Genomic DNA, 23,811 nt, shown 5'->3' on the forward strand with positions numbered 1-23,811 from the left:
TAGATTAGTTAAACATATGTATGTTAATTTCCTGGTCTCGATCATTGCATTAGCAGTGACGTAAATGTTAACATTGAAGGGTATGTGGGAACTTTTTATTTTCAAACTATTTTCTAAGTCTAAAAGTTAAGAGAAAAAGTGAAAAATTAAAAACAAATGAATAAAAGTGAAAGCCCTTGGGTCTTCCTCCAGAGATTCTGATTTGGTAAATCTTAGAAATGGGGCTAGGGGTTGTATTTTTAACAAACTCCCTGGGTGTTTCTAGTATTCCAGTGTAGAGTCCCCTGGATCAGGTGAACTTTAATATCTCTTTTATTCATTCTGCTCAAGAAATATTTGAGTGACCAGTCAGTACTCAAACAGAATAAACAAATGAATCAATAAAGACAGGGTAGGTGTGATGTCTGCATGACAAGGGGCATGGTGACCTGGGTTGTGGGTATGGGCAATTTCATGTTTCTGTGTCAGGAAGTATATAGAACTTGCAGGCTAATTAAAAAAAATTTTTTTAATGTTTATTTTTGAGAGAGAGCACTTGTGCTCCCTCGCTGTGGAGCAGCAGAGAAAGAGGGAGACACAGAATCTGAAGCAGGCTCCAGGCTCTGAGCTGTCAGCACAGAGCCCAACGTGGGGCTTGAACTCATGAGCTGTGAGAACATGACCTGAGCCGAGGTTGGATGCTTAACTGACTGAACCACCCAGGTGCCCCGAGACTATTTTTTAATCAAATGCTCCCTCTGAATCAGATACTTTCTGATTTAAGTAAATCCCCAAATTTATTTACTTAAAATAGATTAATGGTTTTGTGTGCCAGGGCAATCAGTTTTGTGGGGATGGAAAATAAGTAGAGCCAGTTCCTGTTCCCAAGGAGTTTATGATTCACTGGGTAAGACACACACTGGGAATTGATTCTGACAGAAGCCAGACTGTGGTCAAGACTCAAGGGGGTTGGGGGGTACGGATGAGCGGATGACCGGTTGGTCAGTTGGAATGTTGGGGAAGGGAACAATCCGAGAGGCAGTTGGGAGACAGTTTCCAGGCTAAAGGACTGTTGGGGGAGTGAGAAGGCTGCTGGAGAGTGATGGGTCCAGGGGACAGCTTTGGTCTCAGAGGATGGGAGGAAAGGTGGTGCTGTGAGCCACAAGAGGGGAGCTGGGAGGGCTGACTGGTTTGAGATGGGTGAGTCCGACATTTGCTGTGCTAGGGTCTGTGAGTGGCCTCTGAGGACAGGTTGCTGCTCTCCAGGGCCCCTACTGGACGAGAACTAGACTTCTGGATAGAAGGAACCTAGTGCTTTCTTGGAGGTGCCTGAGGCTGAGGCTGGAGGACAGGGTCAGGAGCTTGGAGCTGGTTGGGTTTTAGGGGAAGACAGATATCCATGTGCATATATTTCACTGGCCTTTGGAAATGTGGGTCTGTTGATCAAAGGAGAAGATGGAGGCTCAAAGCAGAGTGAGATGGGTTCCCACAGCAGCCAGAGGAGGGGCTATGGAGGAAGAAAGTGTGGCTCGAGGGTCCTGAAGGAGCCCAGGCAGAGTCCCAGGCAGTCTCACTGTGGGGCCATGTGAAAGCGTGCTCAGGGGAGTGGCGTTTGATCCAGTAACCCCAGTCCATTCGGACCCCTGATGTGTGCACGTGGGAGCTTTGTCCTGGAGTTTCCTTTAGTCTTTAAATCAGGAAGGAATAGAACCTGTTTTCAAAGCACCATTGTAGGATTAAATGGCTTGCATATGTAAAGTGCTTTCACGTGTGTACAGTACTCACAAAGGCTACCATTTCATTAGGGAAAACAGGAGATTGAGGGAGCAAGTCAAGCGGCTGCAGAGGCTACCAAACCGGTGTAAAGTCCCCGAAGCCCTGGGAAGAGCAGGTTTTAAGAAGTAGAAGGGCGTCGTCGTGATTTCAAGCAGCTGCTAGATGCCAGGTAGGACTGAGTATTATCACAGACAATTCTCACTGTAACCTTATGAGGGAGGTTTTATTATTGTTCCCATTCTGTGCTGTAACAAGCTTAAGGTCACAAGAGTAGGACTTCTATTTCCTGTTCTGATCTGGACCTTGAGTATTAAATGGCCCTTGGGTCAAAGACTGGCATCCCATGGAGACGGTCATTTGCAGGATGCCTTCAAGGGCCAAGGCTCTGCTAAATGCTGGTGATCTCAAGCTGTCCCCACCCTTCCCAGCTGGAGGGCAGGTTGAAAAAAATAAAATTTTTTTTTAAAGTTTATTTATTTAGCTTGAGAGAGAAAGAGAGAGAGAGAGAGAGAGAGAGAGAGAGAGAGAGGCAGAGAGAGAAGGAGAGAGAGAGAGAATCCCAAGCAGGCTCCATTCTGTCTGTGCAGAGCCTGACTTGGGGCTCGATCCCACAAACCATGAGACTATGGTGTAAGTGGAAATCAAGAGCTGGACGCTTAACCAACTGAGTCACCCAGTCGCCCCTGGAGTACAGGTTGATCAGAGCCACTGTAGAGAGACTGGGCACTGTTTGTCCTAGGAATCTTTATAAGCACACTTTTTACTATGTCCCTTTCCTGTTTCCAACCCTACAGCTGCCTCCTGGGAAATTCTCCTCCTTGCAATGTCCCACAGACCTCTCCTGGGCCTTCCTCCTCCAAGTCTTTGCTTCTTAACTCCGTCTCTCCATGGGGATCCTATCCCTTCCTGCCCACTTCCTCTTGTCTTGCACGGGGCGCAGAGTGAACTTGCTCCTTCCACCTAACTTGTAGAGAAACTTCCCTCAGCATGACTCCTTTGCACCTTTCCTGCTTCCCTGGGACGATTTCCCTTTCTTAGGGGCAAAGGATGATTTAGACTTTACTGAATCCCCTGCGTAAGAAATTTGTCCCATGTATCGAATTCTCCAGGGTCCAGATTGCAGACAGGCTTTTGTGTAGGGTTCAGGAAACCACGTGTTCATCAGCAGGGCCAAGGTAAAAGGGCTGGGAGGGTCATAGGAATCCTGGCAGACACGGACCTAGCCAGAGAGGCCAGTCAGGAGAGGTGGGGGGATTCTTGAGGTGGACAGCCTCCATGACCCATGGTGAGTTAGGAGGAAGAGCGGGAGGAAGGGGAAGCAGTTGGGACAAGTGAGGAGGAGCGTTGGCTGTGTCTGTTCCTGCCCCCAGAAATGCCTTTCCCCTCTCTCCATGTCTGTCTGCTTTTGTTTCCTCTTTAGACTCACCACATCTGCCATTAGAGCCCCTCTGACCCGTTTCCTTGGTACTTGGTCGGTTCTTCATCCCTTGGCTCTCAACCTCTGTCAGATCTTTGCTTCACTGTTTTCCTTGGTTATCTGCCTCATTCCAGAGACTCCACAGGGGTGGTGGTGGGGTTTCTGGAACAGTGGCTTGTCATTTCTGGTTCTTAAAGTACCAGACCCAGTGGCTGGGCCGCAGAAAGCCCTCAATATGTGATGCTGACTGGACACATTCAGGGGTGCAGCAAGGGGGAAACAGAAAAGCATGGTGGGCATGACTCCGCTACCAGGGAGCCTGGGGACTCCCCCGGGTTGTCTAGACTGAAATGAGAAACTCCCCAGGAGGGAGTGTACCCTGAACCCAGTCCTCAACTTTGCTGGGCAGGGAGCACAAGAAATCAGGGAGGCAGACGTGAGGCTTGGGTCGCTTAGCATTTAGACAGCAGGGGGCGCTCTGGCCCCACCTAGGTCCCCACTTCTGGCGCCCTAGTCCTCTCCATCTGGAGCAGAAATGCTGATCCCAGTGGCAGGATGCCCACAAGTTAACACTAGCGCACTTGGCCTGGCTCCTCTTAGCTGGGCTGAATGTGCTGGAAGGAGACCCTCGTCTTCACAGCCTGTTCTCTAGGGATGAAAAGTAAGAAGGTTCTGTTGATGCCACCAGCTCACAAATATACTAAGGCCCTGGGGCCAAGGATGCGCTTTGACACACTGAGTACCTGTGTGGTCTTGACACATTCACTTCACCTCTCTGGGCCTATTTCCTCTCCACCAAATGGCCAGGTCCATAGCTTCCAGCCTGTTCCAGGATGCAGAGTACCCCCCAAATCATGCCGGGCTGTAGTGCTGCTCTGTGGGCCATCCATGCTTTGTGGCCTCAGACAGTGCCCTTAGGGGACCAGAATCCAGAAGAGCCACCGTCTCCTGCTGTGGGGATTGGTCCTGAACTGACCATTTCCCATCCCCTTCCCAGAAGCCGCCTGTGCACTACTGGGGGTCGATGAGATAGCCAGTCAAAGGAAGCAGCTGGGGCCTCTTAAGAGATGAGCCAAACAGGGTGCAGATGTGGGCTGTATTGTACACACACAGCAAATGGGCTGGCTGGCTGTTGTTTTCTGAAACAGAAGTTTTAGATTTGAGGATGTGTATTTGCAAACTGAGAAAAATGTGCCTGTGAAGACAGTTTGCTTGGATGCAGTTTCCTGCTTGTCACAGGCCTCCAGGGATGCGAAGGTGCCACGCTGGGTGGTTTTCAACAGGAAGCCGAGGGGAGACTGAAGAGTGGCCGCCAGGAAGTGAGGATGGAGGATGAATCCTGGGGCACAGTCTCAGCTGGGGGAGGTCCCTGAACAGCAGCTCCCCGAGCAACCTCTTGCTGTGAAACAAAGGCAGAGGCATTTTCGGGGAACAAGGAAAGGTTTAATGAAGGAAAAATGAGGAAACCTCGAGGACTCACCATCACTCATTATTTTCCAGATATTGGCTGGCTGTGGGCCTCTGAGGAGCACAGAGCCGGGCCTGGTAGAAGTCTGGGTGGACAGCTTTGGTGGCCGCAGATGCACAGGTGATGTGTCTCGGAGCTGACTTGCTGACTCCACCGATCGGCTGCTGGTGTGGAAGGCCACGTTCACAGGTGAGCGCGGTTGGAGATGAGGAGGATCTGACCCAGACTGTGGCTTCCTGTCCTGCCTGATCCCAGGGCAACACCCGCCCAGACCTTCAACTTGGGAGAGTCGGAGCAGGGTCCCTCTCCCCGCGAACTCGGTGGCCACGGGGAGGGCACCGCCTCTGCTCTATGCCAGGTGTCCACGTCCGTGCCGTCCTCTGGAGCCGCTGTCCCTGCTGAGGTCAGTGTGATAGGGCAGCTGGCCAACCGTCTCCCAGCGAGTGGAGGGCGGCCGAGGAGTGTGAACCCCGCGGAAAGCCAGACTGGTGTCGGAGTGCCCGGTATGCGCTGGCAGCCTGAGCCTGGGCCATGCCTGCAGTTCTGCCACTCGCTGGCTGTGTCACCTCTCTGTACCTCGGTGTCCTTCTCTGTCACATGGTGATCCTATCTGATTAGATGGCTGTTAGGTTTAAATGGAACGATACGTGCTAGAGGTTCTTTAGAGCAGGGTTTCTTTTACTTAGAAGGATTTAAAAAATAGGAATACTCCCTAAGAAGAGTACCTGACCTCAATATCTTTGGGTGCCTGATACTGGGGCAGGGGGATGTTGAATGGCGTCAGGGACTGGTGAACCACCCCTTCCCAAGCTGCAAAACCTTGTGTCTGTGTCTGCGTGCATAAGTAGCTTTCCCCCTCAAGCACAGGGTCTACGTGCTAAGATGCCCAAAGGGTCATGACTCAAGATTGGATGCCTCGGAGGGTTCAAGTATCTTCATTCCTGACCAGAATTTCTCAGGCTCAGCACTATTGACATTTGGGTCCGGATAACTCTTTGTCGCGGGGGCTGGGGGCTGTCCTGCGTGTTGTACAATGATCAGCAGCATCTGTAGCTCTTCCCCAGGAGAGGCTGGTTGTGACAACCAAAAATGTCTCCAGATGTTGCTAAATGTCCTCAGGGAGGTGAGAGGGAGACAGACTGCCTCCGGGGGAGAATTTCTGCCTTGCAAAGCTTTCTATGCCATGAACTCGCAGTTAGTGGCAGTGAGTGGCTGGCTGTGCTGAAGTTCATATACCAAGGTTATTTTCTGAATCTCAGTGTGTCTGCCTACTTCTATGTGCTGTCTGGTGGGGGGGGGGTCCAGTGACATCCTGACAGAGGTTTTTTCAAAGTTGATGGACCACAGGCTTTCCAAACCTGGCCCCGTTTGATATAAATGACTGGTTCCTTAACCTGGCTGGGCAGCTGGATCGATTGGAACTTGGTTTTTATTGTATTTCTTTTCACTTAAACTTAAAGGGTTTTTAGAGCATTAAAATGCAACATAAATCACTCAGTCATTTACTATTAAAACCTGGGCTATAATGAAAGTTAAACAGTTCATTCTGTGGAGAACAAGGTCTTGAGGTAATCTTTTGTGGTGAATACATTTTTTTCTTTTTTTAAACCACAAACCTCAAATTGGTAGTTCCTCATTCAGGCGAAAGGCCAGAGAAGGGTTTTAAGGAGAAGGCCCAGCAGGAAACAGATATGGTAGAAGAATTGGAAGCATTTGACGTCCGCAGTGTTTAGCAGGTGGTCTAAGAATACCCTACACTGGGTGCCCTTGTGGCGGGAGGCATCCGGTCTATGATGAGGGTTTTGACTTCCCGACTTTTAAAGGATAAATCCTCCTCCATAGATGAGTAAGGTTCAGCTCTCCTTCTCTTGCTTAACTCCTCGTATGTCTGCTCTAACATCTCCCCAGGAATTCTTGTGTCACTGCCCAGGAGTGAAGAATGTTCCTCCAGACTTTGGCAGCTTTTTTTTTTTTTTTTTTTTCTGAATGCTCATGGAGCTTGCTTTTGGGCAGTTCTTCCATTGTGGGTTTGCCAGCCCAATGGTATCTTATCGTTGGTACTGTGATGCCTGGTAGTAGACAGCAGAAGCAAGGTTTGGAAATGCTGTGGTTGCAGCAAGCTTGGGTGATGGATTGACTCTGACAAAGGGGACCAGGGGCTGCTTTTTGCCTGAGTCTCTCCTCTGCCCGGTGGGGTTTGGGGATCTTGTCACTTAACCCAAGTATAAGAATCCACACAGAATCTGGCTCTTGGAGGTGCATGTCTATAGCACTGAGTGTGGCCATTTGAGTCCCCTTGGCATTTGTGTGGACCTGGACCGTCGTCTGCACAGCTGGTCCTGTGAGCTCAACGATAAGGATTCCAGCTAGCACCTGGTGACACCACCATGGTGGTGCCATGACAAAGGTGACACACAGAGATGTCTAGGGTTGGGTAAGTGTTGTGAACCACAGCAATGATGCTAGATGCTTTAAAAACATTGAGCCAGCCCTCTGCAGGGCCAATGTGGCTCTTATCCTGGGATTTCTCAATCATGCACTAGGACGCTGCATTGTGTAGACCCAGTTGATGCTGCGGGTCCTCATAGCTGTGGGAGATTCCATTTCCCAGATGGGCATGGCAACCATGGGGCTGGGGTATCAGGTCTGACGTTAGTTGCAGGTGGCCCCTCTGAGAAGGAGTCTCTTCAAGCCGGGCGAACTGCACCAAAGATTGTGGTGCAAATTGTCTTAACAGTGTGGAGTCCTCCCATTTGCTGTGTGGACAGTAGAGCTGGTGCTGGAGGGTGTCCAGTATCCACACAGTGGGGCCACAATCTCGTCATTCTTATTTGGAAGAGCCAGGAGGCTTGGTGGGAGGGGGCAGTGCTGACTGGGTCAGCCCAGGATTGGCCCTCTTCACGGCCACTGAGCTGGTTCCTTTAGGACACGGACAGACACAGTGGCTTTCCTGTGCTTCCCTGCGGAAGTGAAGGGTTTGGGCACAGCACAGATAGGGAGTCAGGAGCTGAGGCCCCAGATGAGCCCAGGACAAGGTGTGGGGGTGTGCTCAGCAGGCCTTGACCCTAGTCTAGGCTAAGCCGCTCCCGGGAGGGACAAGGAGGATCTTACAGTTTGGCTCATTGTTGGTGCTGGGAAGAAACAGGTTGAGCAGTGGTCTTTATAGTGGTCACACAGATTTTTAAAACCCCAAACCTCAGATTGTTGTCTGCATGTACCCTTTTGGGCAAAAGGAAGTTCTTAACTTGGGGAAAGTGTGGATTGTGTTTTCTCAGTAGCTACTGTCTAAGAAGAACCAAAGGTAGAAGGACAGGAGGTCCTTCTGGGTGGGATGGTGGTCTCCCCAGTGGGCTGGGCATCTTAGTCTTAGAAATCATGGAAATTGTGGAAACGACAGGTGGCCTGTGACATCCAGCTCTGTAGAGGAGAAGGATTTCTTGTCTTCATTGGTGGGACCACAGTTGTGCCTGCTAGGAGGCATGCCATGAAATTGAGGGCCCACATGACCCCTAGGAATTGGTGTTGTGGCTTCCAAGTCCAGGCTGGGCTCCTTTGGGAAGAAGAGAAAGACCCCACGGGTCGGCTTATTATTGGTGCTGGGAGCCAGGTCTCACCTGTTTTGGGGGCTGGGCCAGAGGAGCTCTCTGGTCATTGAGGGCACCTTCCAGGAAGTTTCTGGTGACTGCTTACTTCTTGGAGCTGTTTTGAGGGACACTGTTTGTTGAAGTCTCTTTCTCTTTCTTGGTGTGTTTGTCCTAAAATGTACCTCAAATTGGCAGGTCCCCTCTTCTCTGTGGCAAGAGCTCTTTTAACATCCTGTGCTGTGAATGAGAGTTCATGGCTCTCCTGTTTACAATACAAACGTAGATTTTATTTATTTATTTATTTATTTATCTTTTTTTTTGTTTTCAGTGTATGAAGTTTATTGTCAAATTGGTTTCCATACAACACCCAGTGCTCATCCCAAAAGGTGCCCTCCTCAATACCCATCACTCCCCCTCCCCCCCTCCCCAACCCAAACGTAGATTTTAGAGGACCTTTCCTGTTTTAAAATTTTTTTCTCCAGGTCTTGGATTTTCTGCTCGTTCATTTTCACCTCCTCAAGCAGCTTCTGCTCTTTGTCCTTCCTGATCAGCTGTCTGTGCATGAATGTGGCTTGTTGCCCATGGCCTTCGTTAGGGCCTGTATGGTGTTGCCTTCATGTTCCATGAGAGCACTGACTGAATTCAGGGGGCATCTGCCTCCTTCATTGCTTTATGTTTTCTTCTAATTCTTGCCCACTGGACACATGATCTCACTTGGGATTGGAAGGCTGCATTTCTTTCAAACCACTCTCTTTCTTCCTGACTCTGTGTTGCGGAGCCCTGACTTGTTGCTGGTGGCCTTCTGAAGGCTTGTGTGATGTTCTTCTCAATTTTTTTGGTAGCTTTTGGGCCATACTCTTTCCAGTTCTTCCTGCTATGGCATAGTGATGCCCCCCTCTCCTTTTAGAACAGAAAGGGTTGCCCCTCTCCAGCCATTGTGGGCAGTATTTTGTCCTGGGATGATTGTGATCTGACATTATCATCTGACTTTGTATTTTCTCATCCTGGGCTTCAGCTGCTTTCTGACTTGTGGCGCATTGGATTCTGAGGGTATTGCTGGGAGCCGTGGTAAATGGCACGAGGAATTGGGGATGTGTATGCACAGACTCTGTCCAGTGTCCTTGGCGGAGGGGTGCTGGCAGGTGTTAACTCTCCAGAACTTTTGTAGCCTCCTCACCTTTTTGGGCCAATTTCTTTTGCCTGTGACTCTTCATCTCCTTACCCTTTAAGCCAGCTATGGTTTCAGCTGCTTAGTCTTCGATGAAATATCCTGTTTTCTGAAGAGTGTGACTGACTTCAGTGATTTTCCCGAAACCAGAGGCCAAGAAAAGTCACCCTGGAAAGGGAGTCGTGGGCAGCAGCCCCCTTCCCAGGAGTCACAGAGGCCACCTTTGGAGTGAGACAAAGACTCTCACCTCTAGGCTGTGACTCCAGGAGGCAGCTGGCACCCCATCAGCTTTTCCTTTCTGTGAGCTGACAATAACCCCCCACCCCCAGGAGACACATGGCCCTGTCCCCAGCTGCCACAGCCAGGGTGGGCTGCTTGGGCTTTTGTGATTTAGAGCCTAGTTTTGTCATTGGGAAGAACTCTTCAGAATTTTACTTTGGGTTTTAAAACTACCATTCAGAAACCTTGCTTTTTCTTTAACCTTTAAGTTCTGTTTGCAGTTTCTGCTCTAACAAATTTTAGCTATCCCTTTTAAGGGGAATTGGTGAGATTCTGGGTCCTATTGGAGCCATTGGTGATGAGAGCCAATCCCCTCCTCATGGCAAGACAAACTGACGAGCCGCTGCCCCACTGACCAGAACTGGGTTCTGTCGGCCTGTCCTGCCCTGCCCTGCCCTGCCCTGCCCTGCCCTAGTGGTTGCCGGTTCGTTTCTCTCTCCGTGTCCCATGGGGGTGGGCGGGCTGGCTTCAGGGACTTGCAGCCTCTGCTTGGTTTAATGGTCTGCTGTCATTGTCTTGAAATTCTTCATAATTTTTGGAAGGAGGAGGCCATGTGTTTTCATTTAGCGTTGGGAAGAGGCTGAGGTTGAGGAGAGCGAGTGCAGACGGAGGGAAGGAGCCATCTTAAAATCAGTGGGATGAATAGGATGAGATTAGGCATTTTGTATGGGACTCAAGGAGGCAAGAACAGCCAAGTGTTTATTTGCCATCTCATCAGACTGGGAGCCCCAGGCAGGCGTGGATGGGTCTGCTTTGGTTCTTCACTCGATGACCCCAGTGTGGGTGCAGACTCACCGCCCGTACCGAATGCTCCAAAGAATAGTTGTGGGAACAACGGCAGACTTCATAACCAAGCTGCATGACAGCGGGATGTGCTTCTTTGGCAAGGGGCGAGTTTCCTCCCGGTCAGCACGCCGGTTAGGCAGAAACCAGCTCCTCACTTGGTGTTGATCACTGATATTTCTGTCGTTGGTTTCACATGATGGAGCATGCCCTCTTTGGTACATACATGTCTGTGGCCCTGAACTTGGGGATCATTCTGTGCCTCCCGAAGAACTTTGTTCTCTCAGCCTTTGGCCCTCCAGTCAGGATTCTTTGTGTCTCTGCTGGGTTCCTTTTTCCTAACCCCCACCACCTCCCCAAATGGGCACCATGGCACTCTAGCTTATGCATGTCAAAAATGCCCACTGAACAGGATGACATATGCTTCCTGCACCTTCCCTCCCGTAGCCAGCCCTCCCACCCTCATCCCTGCAACTGAACAAACCATTTGGTCAGTGTGGGTGGTCTGAACATAATAAAGATGGTTGCATTGCTCCTGAGTGATCTACCAACCTCCACTGGCCTTCCCTATCCTAGGCCACCCGTGCTCCTTTGTTCCTTTACCACGCCTGGATTTGCTGGAGAAAATCCTCCAGGTGAGGCATCTCCAGGAAGGGAGATGGTGCCGGGAGCCTGTGAGAGGGTCTGTCTCTCTGTGGTGTCCACTCTGTCCTGGGCAGCTGCAGCTGGGTGGGAGAGCCCACAGATGTTTTCCTTTGGGTGGGGGGTGTGGGAGCACTCCTCAGTTCTTGGCAGATCATTTTCTGTGGTCTGTGCAAGGTCCTTCTCTTGGTGTTTTAATTCCTTTGGGTGAAATTTCCCATGGTCATTCCTCCCTCTCCCAGGATGCTGTCCTTCTGGAATGCTCAATGGGTGTCTTTGGTCTTTTCTTTTTTTGAATGCTCTAACAAAACATCATTGCTATCTTGTGTATAAGCTCTTTTAATTCACATAGATGGTATTGTTATGCCATTTCTTAGTCTTTTTTTTGTTTTTCATTCAACCCTATGTTCTAAGATGCGATCTTTCCCTCTCCATGCTTAAAACCTATTGGGATTACCCAAAGAGTTTTTGTTTATGTGGGTTAAAACTATCAATTCTTGCCACATTAGACATTGAGACAGACATTTGTATTAAATATTTATCGATTCATTTGCAATAGCAATGGTGAACACAGCAAATTAACATAAATAATATTTTAACATTATTATGAAAATAGTTTTGATCCTGCAGACTCCTATCCTGTAGTAAAGTGTCAGTTTGTTCCAGAATGTGAAAAAGGGCACTATGGAGGATAAAGTTTGGAAAGTGAATTTCATTTATATTATTTTAAAAATACCTGCATCGGAAAAGAAACTATGAAATATATTGTATTTTAGCAAAGTTTGCTCAGGTTTGATGGGCTTGCCTCCTTGATTGACTGATAGTTGCCTGCAATATGGAGGGTTATTCTAGATAGCAGAGATTCTGTGTCTTACCAGGACACTTTTTGGTGCCTTATGTTGAATTTGTCATGTCCTAGAATAGGTGATTTTAAAACACAAAGAACAAAACTCATCACTTATGAACATGCCATATGTATACTTTCCTGTTTATTTTGCTTATTTATTTTACAATCCATATCTTGCACAGGCTTTTTTTTTTAAAGAAAACTAAGATATTATTCACCTTTGAAAAGAGTATTGGTTAGTGGTTTTTATTATTAAGCTGTGCAACCATCCCCACCATCTAATTCTGCCTAATTCCAGGTAGAATTCCTAATTCCTAATTGTTAAGGCCCTAAAGAATCCCCAATTCCTGATATAAGCAGTCACTCCCCCTTACCTCTCACCCCTGCCCCTCCCACCCCCCGCCTAGGCCACCATTAATCTACCTCTGGTCTCAATGGATTTGCCTGTCATGAACATATAATATACATGGAGTCACACAATATGTGGCCTTTTTTGTCTGGCCTCTTTTACTTAATGTTTTCAAGGTTCATCCATATTGTAGCACATATCAGTACTTCATTGCATTTTATGGGCAATTAATATCCCATTGTATGGATATAACCGTATTTTGTTTATCCATCAGTTGATGGTCATTAGACTTGCTTCCACTCTTTGACTATTATGAATAACGCTGCTGTGAACACTGCGTGCAAGTTTTTGTGTGGACACATGTCTTCTAATTCTCTTGGATCTGTTTACTTTTAAATGTTACCACTTAATTACATGTGTAACCAAAGGTTTTTTTCTTGGGCACCTGTGATATAGGTTAATCAAGTGTCCAAATCTCTTCTGACAACTCTTTAGATTTTGCCTCACCAAATAATTTAATAAATATACGGGGGTGGGGGGAATGAAAGGGTACTTTCAGGATATCTTTCCAACCTACAGTGATGTTTGAGATGCCCCAGAGGAATCCCGGAGAATCACAAAAGATTTGTTTTTGCTCCTTATTAAAAGAGAGCTGCTGGAAATAATGAGGTTTGTGTGATGTGTTACTGTTGTAAGATTCGCACAAGAGGGGTTGTCAGATCAGAAGACCCGTTCCGCCTTCCTGAAGTGAAGCTTACATGGATGCGATGTTAATGTAAGTATTTTAGAAAATGTGTGTGTTTGTGTTTTGTGGGAAGTCCCTGGAGATTGGTCAGTGCCCTCACTGCCCATATGTTTTTTTCCCTCAGGGGAAGCACCCATCTAAAGTCTCAGGAACGAGTTCTGTGCTGTACCCAGATAGAGATGTCTACTCTCCTCCATTCTGATGATATTGGTGAGAGTAAGAAAGTAGGCACAACCGAGCCGTCTTTGCCACCTCACAGATGTTGTCGTTTGATGCTTCCCTGAAGGTTCTGCTCTAAGGGGCAGGCTGCAGTTTGTGTTTTCAGTGACAAAGGGCAGTCTATAGCCTCAGGATAAATGACTGTACCAGGTACTCCAAACCTTCTAGCCTTTAAAGAATAGACCCTTGGGTGCAGGCTTCTGAGCTGATGTCACTTGAGCAACTCTCAAGACTGTCCCAGTGGACCAAGTCAGGAATTCCAGGACTCTTTCCATTCCAGAAGCTCTAAGACAGCTTCATGAAAGCAGACTGCTAATCCAAGGTCCAGGGGAGCAAGAGTGAATTACATAGGACTGCACGGAATGATGAGGGCATTTTATTGTGGTTATTTATTTTTTTTTCCTTTTCTCCTTCCTTCCTTCCTTCCTTCCTTCCTTCCTTCCTTCCTTTCTTTCTTTCTATGAAATTTATTGTCTAATTGGTTTCCATACAACACCCAGTGCTCATCCCAACAGGTGCCCTCCTCAATACCCGTCACCCACCCTCCCCTCCCTCCCACCCCCCATCAACCCTCAGTTTGTTCTCAGTTTTTAAGAGTCTCTTATGTTTTGGCTCCCTCCCTCTCTAATCTCTCTCTTTTTTTTTTTTTTCCTTCCCCTCCCTCATGGTCTTCTGTTAAGTTTCTCAGGATCCACATAAGAGTGAAAACATATGGTATCTGTCTTTCCCTGTATGGCTTATTTCACTTAGCATCACACTCTCCAGTTCCATCCACGTTGCTACAAAAGGCCATGTTTCATTCTTTCTCATTGCCATGTAGTACTCCATTGTGTATATAAATCTTATTGTGGTTATTTAAATGATTGGTACTATTTTATTGCTCTATTTTCTGGTTCTCTGAGGAAGGCTTTTCTCTTCCTCGGCTCCCTGTAACCCCCACAATTTAGTAGACTCTGCTTTTGTAAACAGAAATAAGGCTTTTAAAAATGGTACTTGGTTTTCACTGGTGTGTAATGGTTTTCATTTGCATTTCCCTGAGGGCCGGCGATGTCCCTCTTTTACTTATTTTTTTATGGCTATTATAAACATTTATTGAAAGTTTGATCTTCTGGCATGAGCTTCCATCCAGGTGCCTTTTAACTGGATTGCTGCTCTCATAAATGCCCTCTAAATCTTCAGGTTGGATATCAGTCTTCTGTGTGTGTGTATATTGGCCACTCATGTGCACTCCTTAGCGTCTTCCCTGCCTCTGCCAGGGGATCCATGTGTCTGTTGGGTCAGCTCCTCCGCCAGGGCAGACAGATCTGTTCCCTTGAGGGGTCGGCCACATTTGGAGGACTCACATCTCTGAAGGAGGAGGCAGTGCACCAGGTGCACCTTCCCAAATTCGGAACCAGTTGAGTCCCTGTGAATCCTGGGGCAGCCACAGAACTCCCAGCTGGAGGCAGAGCAAGCTTCTGGCCCTTCAGCCCTAGCCACCACAGTAGATAGGATCCCATAGCTGCCATGTAGAGATATTATGGCACCAGGCACTGTGCCTGGTGTGTGTGTGCGACTAGGATTATCCAGGAAGATCCATTCTTGCCCACAGTTCATCATGTGATGGGAACACAGATACTAATGAGGAGGTGGACTGTGCCTTTGCCCGTGTAATCATTGCTGCAACCAGTTACCACGGACTTGGTGCCTTAAAACGACACATGTTATCTTATGGCTCTGGAGGTCAAAAATCTGAAATGGGCTAAAATCAAAGTATCATGGACTTCTGCAGGCTCCAAGGGAGAATCTGTTTTTCCTGCTTTTCCTAGTTTCTAGATGCCTCCTGCTTCTACCTTGAAAGCCAGCAATGGCTGGCTGAGTCTTTCTCATATTGCATTACTCTGACTTCTGCCTCCCTCTTTCGCATCTAAGGACCCTTGTGATTACTTTGGGCCTACTGGGGTAATGTCCCTAAAGTGAGCTGATTAGCAACCCTAATCCTTTCAACCACCTCAGTTCCCCTTTGCCAAGTAAGATAATGTATTGACTACGTCCGGACATCTTTGGGGGAGCCATAATTCTGGGGAGTTGAGGGGTCCTAGGTGGGGAAGCTGGAAGGAATGGTGCCCCTAGGTGTGTGGGTTGAGCAGGCCTGGGCAGGACCCATGCAGGATAAGCTTGCCCGCCCTCAGGGGCTCCCGCTCTGGCCGGGGGAACAGCTGGAACACATACCAGGTCAGGTGCTCCCGGTGCCCTGGGGAAAAGATACTGCCAGGGAGGAGCTATGGAGTGCTGGGGTGCCGTGGGGTACAGGTTAATCAGAGTAGGCCTCTCTGAGGAGGTGACATTTGATGGAGACTAGAAGGAGAAGAGGAAGGGAGGAGTCACAGAGCAGCCTGGGGAAGCGAGGCATCAGGGCCCCTCTGGAGCTGGTCCTGTCTGGCCCTTGAGCTTTATTTCTCACTTGGCTCTCTGTGCTTCAGCTCTCCGTGCTTCCCCCAGATGAGCCTGGCTACCTTGGGCTTTGGTACCATCCTTTATGCTTTTTTGATTTTGTTTTTTTTCCCTGGTAGGAATTCTCACCTGGGAATTCCCGCCCTCCCTGCACCCACCCCCCCCCCCCCCATCGCCAATCTAAGCTAAGGGCCTCTTTGGTTGCCTTCCCCGGATCCACTGCCTACCACGCTGAGTTGGCAGCTTCCTCACCTCACAGGCCCAGGCATCTTTAAGCTCTCACCAGGGCAGCCAGGGACTGTCCTCCTCACTACTGTGTCTCCAGCATCCAGCATCCATCTCACGATAGTTATTGAACACCCAGCAGTGTGAACGTGCCGTCTGTTTTCTGTTGGTATCTCACCGCCTGTCCCAGATCTTAATTCCTCCGCATCCTTCCCCCAACCTGTTCCTCTTCCACCTGGGTTCCTGGCATCTGTCAGCAATGCATCCAGTTACTCAAGCCAGCAGCCTCGGAGTCATTCCTGACTTGTCTCTCTCTTGCAGTACTTACCCAGCCCTCAGCAAGCCCCTTTGCTTTAGTCTCAGAGGCAGGTCGGGATCTGATACTTAATTCCACACCCACGCCCACTTCCGTCCAAGTCATCAGCATTTCTCAGCCGCACTACTGAATCCTCCTAAATGGTGCCTCTGCTTTTCCTCTTGCCTCCTATAGTTTAGTGTTCATAGAGGAGCCAGACTGACCTTTAAAATAAATTATGGAACTTCTCTGACGTAGCCCCTGATGGCTTCCCTTCCCATGATGAGATCAAGTCCTTTTTATCATGGTTTCCTGACACAGCACCTGACCTGGTCTCGCCTATTTCCCCACCTCATCTGTTCACCCCTGACCTTCATTCTGGTCTGGCCTCAGGGAACTTCTTTCTAAGTGTGCGAGGAACCCTTCTACCTCAGGGCCTTTGCATTTGCTGTTTCCTCAGTCTGGACTCTCTTAAGATGGCAGCAAGTTTCACTTCCTTACTTCAGTCTCTGCTTGAATACCACCTTTTCAGAGAACTTAAAATGGCACTTCCGCCTTTTCTGTCCCTTTCCCTTGTTGAACTTTTTCTTGAGAGTACTTATCCATACTTTACATTTTGATACCTTTATGTTTATTGTGTTTCACCTGAGAGGATAAGCTCCCATGGAAGTACTTAGTAAATACTTGTTATTGAAAGAAGAAAATGGAGCAAATAAATGCAAGGTGCCCATGTGAGTGGCACCCAAGCTAAACACTGGGAAGCCAGGGAGGGATTCCCAGGGGAAGGGACAGTTACTCCGTTACTGCTGCCAATCAGGTTTGTGGGCCATACAGTCAAGGTGGCTGTGGGATCACATGTTCCCTGAGCTGTCAGAGAGCCACAGCCTCTCAGTGCCACCAGACCTATCTCCCGCATCTTGTCTTCTTGTTGTCTCCCCATGCAAGTGTGGTGGAAAGTAACTGTCAGGAAAATGTTATTAGCACTTTCCTGGAGAGGAGAACTGCAGTGGTCCAAACCCTAAAAGCTTCTTCCCAGTGACCTGGAATCTTGTGGGTTTGACCAGCCTGCTCTGGGAACCACCTCGTGTTGGCCCTTCCAACTCACTGAGTTCGGGTTGTGAGTCCTGCCCTCTGCCTCCAGACTTGCTGGGTGGACTTGGTGCCCCTGGGCATTTTCCTTCTCTTAGTAGACGTTTCTGCTGACCTTGTATTAGGAGCCAGGGAGTTGATGGAGTCGGCTGGAGAAACACGGGTCAAGGGAAATGCAGGCCTGGGGTGCACCTGGGAGAACAGGGGAATGCAGGCGCTCCCTCCAAAATGTGGTTACGTGGGTTTGTTCCAAAGGGAACTGTGTGTGATGACAGAATGCGCCCCGGAGACAAATGCCTTCAAGGTTGAAGTCTGTGTATGTATCAGCCTCTTGCAGGCCTGGGAAGCCCCTATCTGGAATGGGAAATTCCACTCAGCCAGTGGGGGGCTGGGCTGGGGGTCTTCCTCCCAGGGAGGAGTCCTGTTGGGAGCACGCTGGCTCCTGATGCATCTGCCAGTCAGGCAGCCATGGGTCTGGGGCTGATGGGAGAGAAAGAAGCTGTGGAGGGAAATCGCGATGCCACCCCACACTCCCTGTTGGGGATCACTCAGTGCAGACTCCCAACACAGAAGAGTCAGGACCTCATTCACGATGGCACCCACCATGGCACCCACTGTCATGGCCTCGGCCTCCTTCTCCTCCTTCCCTCTGTCCTTGATCAACGGGTATCTGTGTTCAGAATCAACTAACCAGCCTGGTTAGGTCTCCTGGAGAGCGTGAGCTTCCCCTTCGGCTGAGCAGAAAGCGGGCCTGGGAGAGGGGACTCCACCAAACCCCATCTAAGAGCTGCAAGCTCGGGTCCCAAGCCATGACAGCTGCTCCTCCCCCTCTTGCCTGGGATGCTTGGAGGGAAAGCGCAGGCGGGTGGAGCAGCTGTGAGACTGCATCCTCTGGGGATGCACCTGGTGGGCAGGAAGTGCCTTTGTCTGATGCCTAGGGAGGGCAGGGAAATCGGAATCCACAAGTGTAGCAGGGCCTCATGGGAGCTGCTAGCTGGCCCACCTGCCCTGCACTCTCTTTGTTTCTGTTTTGTATTCTATTCCTTCTTTCCTGTGTTTTTCTCTGCACGTGTTCTCCACTGCTCTCTGGCCGACTCCCTGTCCTAGTCGCTGGGTTCTACTCCAGCATTAGTTCGGGCTTGGTTTGGGATTGCCACCTCTTGCCTCCAAAGCTGTATCATCACCTAGCTTCAATGCCACACACTCTGATGGCCCTGGATGTCCACCTCGGGTCCCAGGAGACACTAACTGGCCCAGTCAGCTGAGGGCAGGTGGACGGAGGTCAGGTGACCTCCTGGGCTGTATCATGCAGGTGGGGAACAGGATGGGCTCCCTCAGGGGAGGGTGTGGCTGCGAAAGAAATGAGGCTTCTTTATGATCCCCGTATAGCCCTCCCTGCCCCCACCTCGGTGGTATACTGCCTCAGTCAAGTTGGTGACCAAGTGCCTAGCCACGTTGGTATACAACGTGGGAGTTGTATCACCCTGAACAAGTTAATGTCTCAGCTCCAGGTTCTACTTCTGAAAATGGGATCCATCCCATAGGATTGCTGCGGCATTAAATGAAGTAATGTCCAAATGCATCCTGTAGACAGTGAATGACAGCATTTGAAAAAATTCTCTATTTTAGGATCTTAGCCCTGTAGATCCATGTGAGGCATCAGATGAATTGTGTGGTAAATTACACTTTGAGGAGGAGTGGCTAAATGTGGGGGGTCCAGAACTCCTGGTTGGAGGTACCCCTGCTGGGGGTGGGGGGCTACCTGGTCCCACTGTTGCCACACCCAGTTGGTGCCCCTACTAGAAGGAATGTGGATCCAATCTGTGGGATCCATCTCCAGGCTCTGCCCTGCACTGGCTCCCTCTTGGGTCAGTAGGCGCTGCTAACTGTAGACAGAAGTCAACCACTTGCCCAGAACTGGGTGAGCTTCCACACAGAACACTTCCCTTTATTGTCTGTAAACTCTTCTTTGGTAAACAAGGAGACAAGGAATCCACAGAGAAAAGGAGCACGCTGAGTCAAGAGGACAAAGGGCCGGCACCCTCCACGAAAAGGGACTTCGAGAAGACAGCTATGCTATTAGCAAGGTGGTGGATGGAGCTTGGGAGTTTGGGTGGGTGGTGGCATGGGAAGGAGGGGAGCAGAGCGGGAGGGAAGGGTCCACTCCGCGGGACACAGAAGCCTAAATCGTACAGCGGAGGAGCTCATGCATCGCAGCGGAGAGGAGCAGGGAAGCTCCGCCCATGCCCCGCCCACCTCCCATGCGGTTGGTGCCCTACTGCAGGCTGAGCAGTTTGCCGGGTCAGGGCAGGGGGAGGGTGGAGGGGGCATCGGAAGGCCCGTCAGCAACCCTCCCTCCGTCTCTCCTTTTCTGCTCTGCGGGCTGGTGTGTGCAGGTTGCAGGGGCGGAGGAGGGGCGCTCACGATCTCTGGGTCCGGGTAGAAGTGGCAGGGCAGCCGGGGCAGGGTTTGGGGGCGGTGGAGAAGCAGCCCCTGGCCCCCCTTTACATGGGGGGCTCGCTGCAGAGGACAATCTCCAGGTCCTTGCGGTAGAGCTTCCCCGCCTCAGCCAAGGACATGACGCTCTTTCTGTAGTTGGTGAGCTGTTGGATATTCATTTCCTAGGAGACAGAAGGAATGAGTTAGAGACCCTCACTGGACGGCCCCACCAGAACGTCTCACCTACTCATTCGCAAACACTTGGGCCACAGCCTTTCTCTTCAGCAAAGCATGGGCTTTGGAGTCAGAAAGCTCTGGTTCAACTCTCACTTGCTGCGTTGCTTTGGGGAGAGTATTGAACCTTTCTGAGTCTCAGCTCAGCTGCCTCATCTGTAAGATGGGTACACGAACCACAGTGTCTGCCTCATTGAGGTGTTAGGATGGTTAGCGGAGGGAATGGGCGTGAACACATAGCACGGCATCTGACATAGAGCATGCGCCCCCAAATAGGTAGCTATTGTGATGGCAGCCATTATCTCTGCATAGTTTGTATCCGGTCCTTTACTTCACTAGGCCTCCAGTCCCTCCGTCTGGGTCCTTGCATGTGAGGAAGAGAATGCTGGGAAAGTGCTCTGGTCTTGTCTGCAGGCCCCATGGACCATCCTTTCCTAAACCTCACCCATTTAAACAAGGAATTCTAACTCCTGCCTCCTCCAGCAGCAAAGCTCACCTCCTACTTCTTGTTCACTGGCTTCTGTGACCTTCAGGGCCCACTAAGACAGGTGACCCACGGACATATGTACATTGTCTCAGGTAAAATAGAGGCCAACATTAAACAGAACATTAATACCTGATATGCCTTGTGTTGAATACCTACTTTACAGTAATTGATTTGAACACAAATAACCATTAGGTCTGAAATATTGCAAGGTCATCCATGGCTTATACTATCTTATTCTTTTCCTCTCTTCCTGGCTTAGACACACCTTCCCTCCTACTCCCCTCCCCCCACCTTTTTTTAATCTTGAAAATGTTGGCAGATTTTCTTTCTTTTCTTTTTATCCCTATTCAACTAATGAGAAACCTGAGTATAAAGACTAAGGTATTTGCTAAAGGGCTGGACTAACTCTACAGCCATAAATATCCTCAGTCTCCTGGGTTCCAAGGTCTATCTAATATTTACCTAGCTCACCTGTCCTCAGTCACCTCTTTTTTTGGTGCTCGAAGGTCAGTCTTTTGTCATTTGGTTTTCAGGACATCCCCTTATGTGACTGGTTCTTGGTTTTGTGCCACTACCCACCCCAAGGGCCCTTGGCGAGCGTCTCTAGCTTTGGGAAGCATCTTCCCTCAAGTTGTGAAGTCCGTGGAAATATTACCTAGTTCATAATACTATCTACCATTCAAATTAGGAGCCAAGGAAGGAACCCCATATATCAACCTGGAGCTTGAGACCCCTCCTCCCCTCCCCCTGCCCCACCGCCGATTCAATGTGGCATCAAGAATCTTAGCAGCGTGAAGGGACGGGCTGCACGGTTTCCAGGTCTAGAAGTTCTGCTTGGAGCCGAGGACGGCTTTCGCGAGCTGCAGTTGTCTCAGGAGTGGTGAGAAATATTGAGGTTGGGTCTCACCAGCCTGTTCCTCAGGAACATCAAACACGCGTCTGCTCAGAAACCGTATCTATCTCCTGCACCATCAAAAGGGAATGTGGGTCTGCCAGGTGGGTTCACAAGAACGGCCTCTCCCTTCCCAGCTCAGGTGCTGCTGTTTACGGTCCTGGGGCTCTATGGACTCATCCTGTCCAGCCCCGGGGGCCACGTCTTGAACTTTGTACAGGTAGCAGACTCCCAGGTAAACAACTGTATTAATATCTTTGTTCTCTAACCTTCAGGGGTGCTTCCTGAACCCAACCCCTGACTCTGTTTTTGTTTCCCCACCTCAAGTGAACCTGTGCAGCCATCTGAGCTGTATTTTGTGGTAATTAAGAAAGAGCCTACTTAGGTCACTTTCAAGATTTAATGCTTGGCTTCAGGGCTGATCACCCTCAGGTGTCCAGCAGGGCCATATGGAGAATAATTACGCTCATTAATACAATTACAGTTAAAGATATTTCCCATTAGGATGCCCAACATTCCTTGGACACATAAGGGTGCATAAATAATTTTCTTCTAGAATTTGATGCCAGGAAAAAGTCTGCCGAGTTCAAACACCTGGTGAATATGTCCTTCTTCCTAAGTAGTATTTGTTTATAATTTATTTTCTGCCTCTTTCAAAAAGCACTTGAAGATAACAAAAACAAAATAAATATAGGGTGAAAGGAATGAAGAATGATATTCAGGACAAAGATGAAGAAGTCAGAAAGCAATTGGAAGGGGAGACAGACTCAGAGGCTGCGATGAAATTTTTTCCCCCTGAAATCGAGCAGTAAATTTAGTTCTTGCCTGGCAGCAGAGGCAGTTAGACACCACAAGAAATTATAGAGTGTTCATCTAATTAAAGAAAACCGCAAAACTATTTGCTCAGAGAAAGGCATTTTCCTGGAGGTGAAGGAAAATGGCTACAAAAAGAGCTGCTGGATCCTGGTCCACCTGCCGCCCCACCCCCTCCCTGCTCCCCAGGCACCTCGATGAGCCCGTGGAGGGCCACATGGGGTCTGTCCCTGGAAGCAAAGTAATAGTTCTCCACCTTTTCTCTGAGCAACAAATGCTTCTGTGGCTCCTATGAGCCTCTTGCTCAGCCCCAGACTCTGGAGTTAATTGATTTGGAATATCTTCACCTCCCACTGGACCCTTCTATCTCAAATCTCTCCTTGTGCAAAAAGACTTTTCTGATGGCAATTTGGCTGACACTCCATGAGCTGTGCTAGTCAGGCTGCCAGTGCCCCATCATAGCATCATTCAAAACTGCCAACAGGTGGAAACAACCCAAGTGGCTGTTGACGGGTGAGCAGAAAAAAAGATGGTATAGACACGCAATGGAGTATTACTCAGCCTTAAAAAGGAAGGACATTCCAACACATGCTACAACATGGATGAACCTGGAGGACATTATGCTAAGTGAGGTAAGCCGATCATAGACAAATACTGCATGAGTCCATTTCTAGAAGGCTCCAAGAGAAGTAAAATTCGAGACAAAGTGGAATGGTGGGTGCCAGCGGGCAGTGGGGAGCAGGGACTGGGAGGGGAGGGAGGAGCAGAGAGCAGTTGTTTAATGAGGATGGAGTTTCAGTTTTCCAAGATGCCGAGAGCTCTGGGGGGTGCCTGGGTAGCTCAGTCGGTTAAGTGTCCAACTTTAGCTCAGGTCATGATCTCACAACTCTTGAGTTTGAGCCCCACGTCAGGCTCTGTGCTGACAGCTCAGAGCCTGGAGCCTGCTTCGGATTCTGTGTCTCCCCTCTCTCTGCCCCTCCCCCGCTCATGCTCTGTCTCTCTCTCTCTCTGTCAAAAATAAATAAACATTAAAAAAAACTTTTAAAAAAGATGCAGAGAGCCCTGGGCATGGTGGTAGTGATGGTTGCCCAACAGTGTGGATTATTTAATACTGCTGAATGGTTATGATGGTAAACTTTGTGTTAAGTCTATTTTACTACATTAAAAAAAAACATAAACCAACCAGCCAATCATCCAACCAGAAAAACAAAACAACAACCCCAAAACTGCCATTGCTTAGTTATGGGTGATCAGAAGAGCAAAATGCACCCCACATTCCTTTTCCACCCTCCCTGAGAAGCCTCTCTCCTGCCCCAGAACCACCTTCCTAGGCCTCCAGACTCCGTTGTTTTTACCTTCTTGTTTTTCTCATATAGGTCCTTCAGCAGGGCATCCAGCTCATTCTCATCAATGTAGCCACTCCCGTCCTGGTGATGGGGAGCAGAGGAGAGGCAGCACAGAGCTCTAGAACTCAGGCCCCGCAACCCCTGACCTTGCCTCCCCATTCCCCCAACTCTTCCCGGGAGGCTGCAGAGTCTAACCTTCCCTTTACTCTGTGCAGAAGGTGTTCACACCGTGCGGTGCCAGGATGACACCTAACTGCTGACTTTACCAGTCAAGGCAGGAACAGGACATTTTGGGGCAAATT

General features: G+C 49.2%; 1 protein-coding gene and 1 long non-coding RNA gene across 6 annotated transcripts in view; one reads left to right on the forward strand and one right to left on the reverse strand.

The window, feature by feature from the left end:
• The first annotated feature begins 1,017 nt into the window (after positions 1 to 1,017).
• Positions 1,018 to 23,809, forward strand: LOC125916619 (uncharacterized). 5 transcript variants are annotated; one of them, XR_007455981.1, is made up of 9 exons: positions 1,018 to 1,179; positions 1,785 to 1,924; positions 4,673 to 4,829; positions 12,989 to 13,067; positions 13,162 to 13,247; positions 19,280 to 19,385; positions 21,147 to 21,454; positions 22,648 to 22,795; positions 23,540 to 23,809. It is a non-coding gene; the product is annotated as an uncharacterized LOC125916619 (long non-coding RNA). The 5 variants fall into 5 exon arrangements; XR_007455982.1 differs by lacking the exon at positions 21,147 to 21,454 and having other exon boundaries at positions 1,021 to 1,179; positions 13,162 to 13,406; XR_007455983.1 differs by lacking the exon at positions 21,147 to 21,454 and having other exon boundaries at positions 1,023 to 1,179; positions 12,941 to 13,067.
• CALB2 (calbindin 2) overlaps positions 19,379 to 23,811 on the reverse strand; it is a 28,676-nt gene continuing 24,243 nt past the window's right edge. The window contains exons 10-11 of the mRNA XM_049622938.1: positions 23,519 to 23,590; positions 19,379 to 19,919 (exon numbers count right to left, since the gene is read on the reverse strand). Of these exons, the coding sequence (XP_049478895.1) occupies positions 19,803 to 19,919; positions 23,519 to 23,590 (189 nt within the window). The 3' untranslated portion in view covers positions 19,379 to 19,802. The remainder of the gene's footprint in view (positions 19,920 to 23,518; positions 23,591 to 23,811) is intronic.

The sequence above is a fragment of the Panthera uncia genome, assembly GCF_023721935.1.
Source record: "Panthera uncia isolate 11264 chromosome E2 unlocalized genomic scaffold, Puncia_PCG_1.0 HiC_scaffold_20, whole genome shotgun sequence".
Taxonomy (NCBI): Eukaryota; Metazoa; Chordata; class Mammalia; order Carnivora; family Felidae; genus Panthera; species Panthera uncia.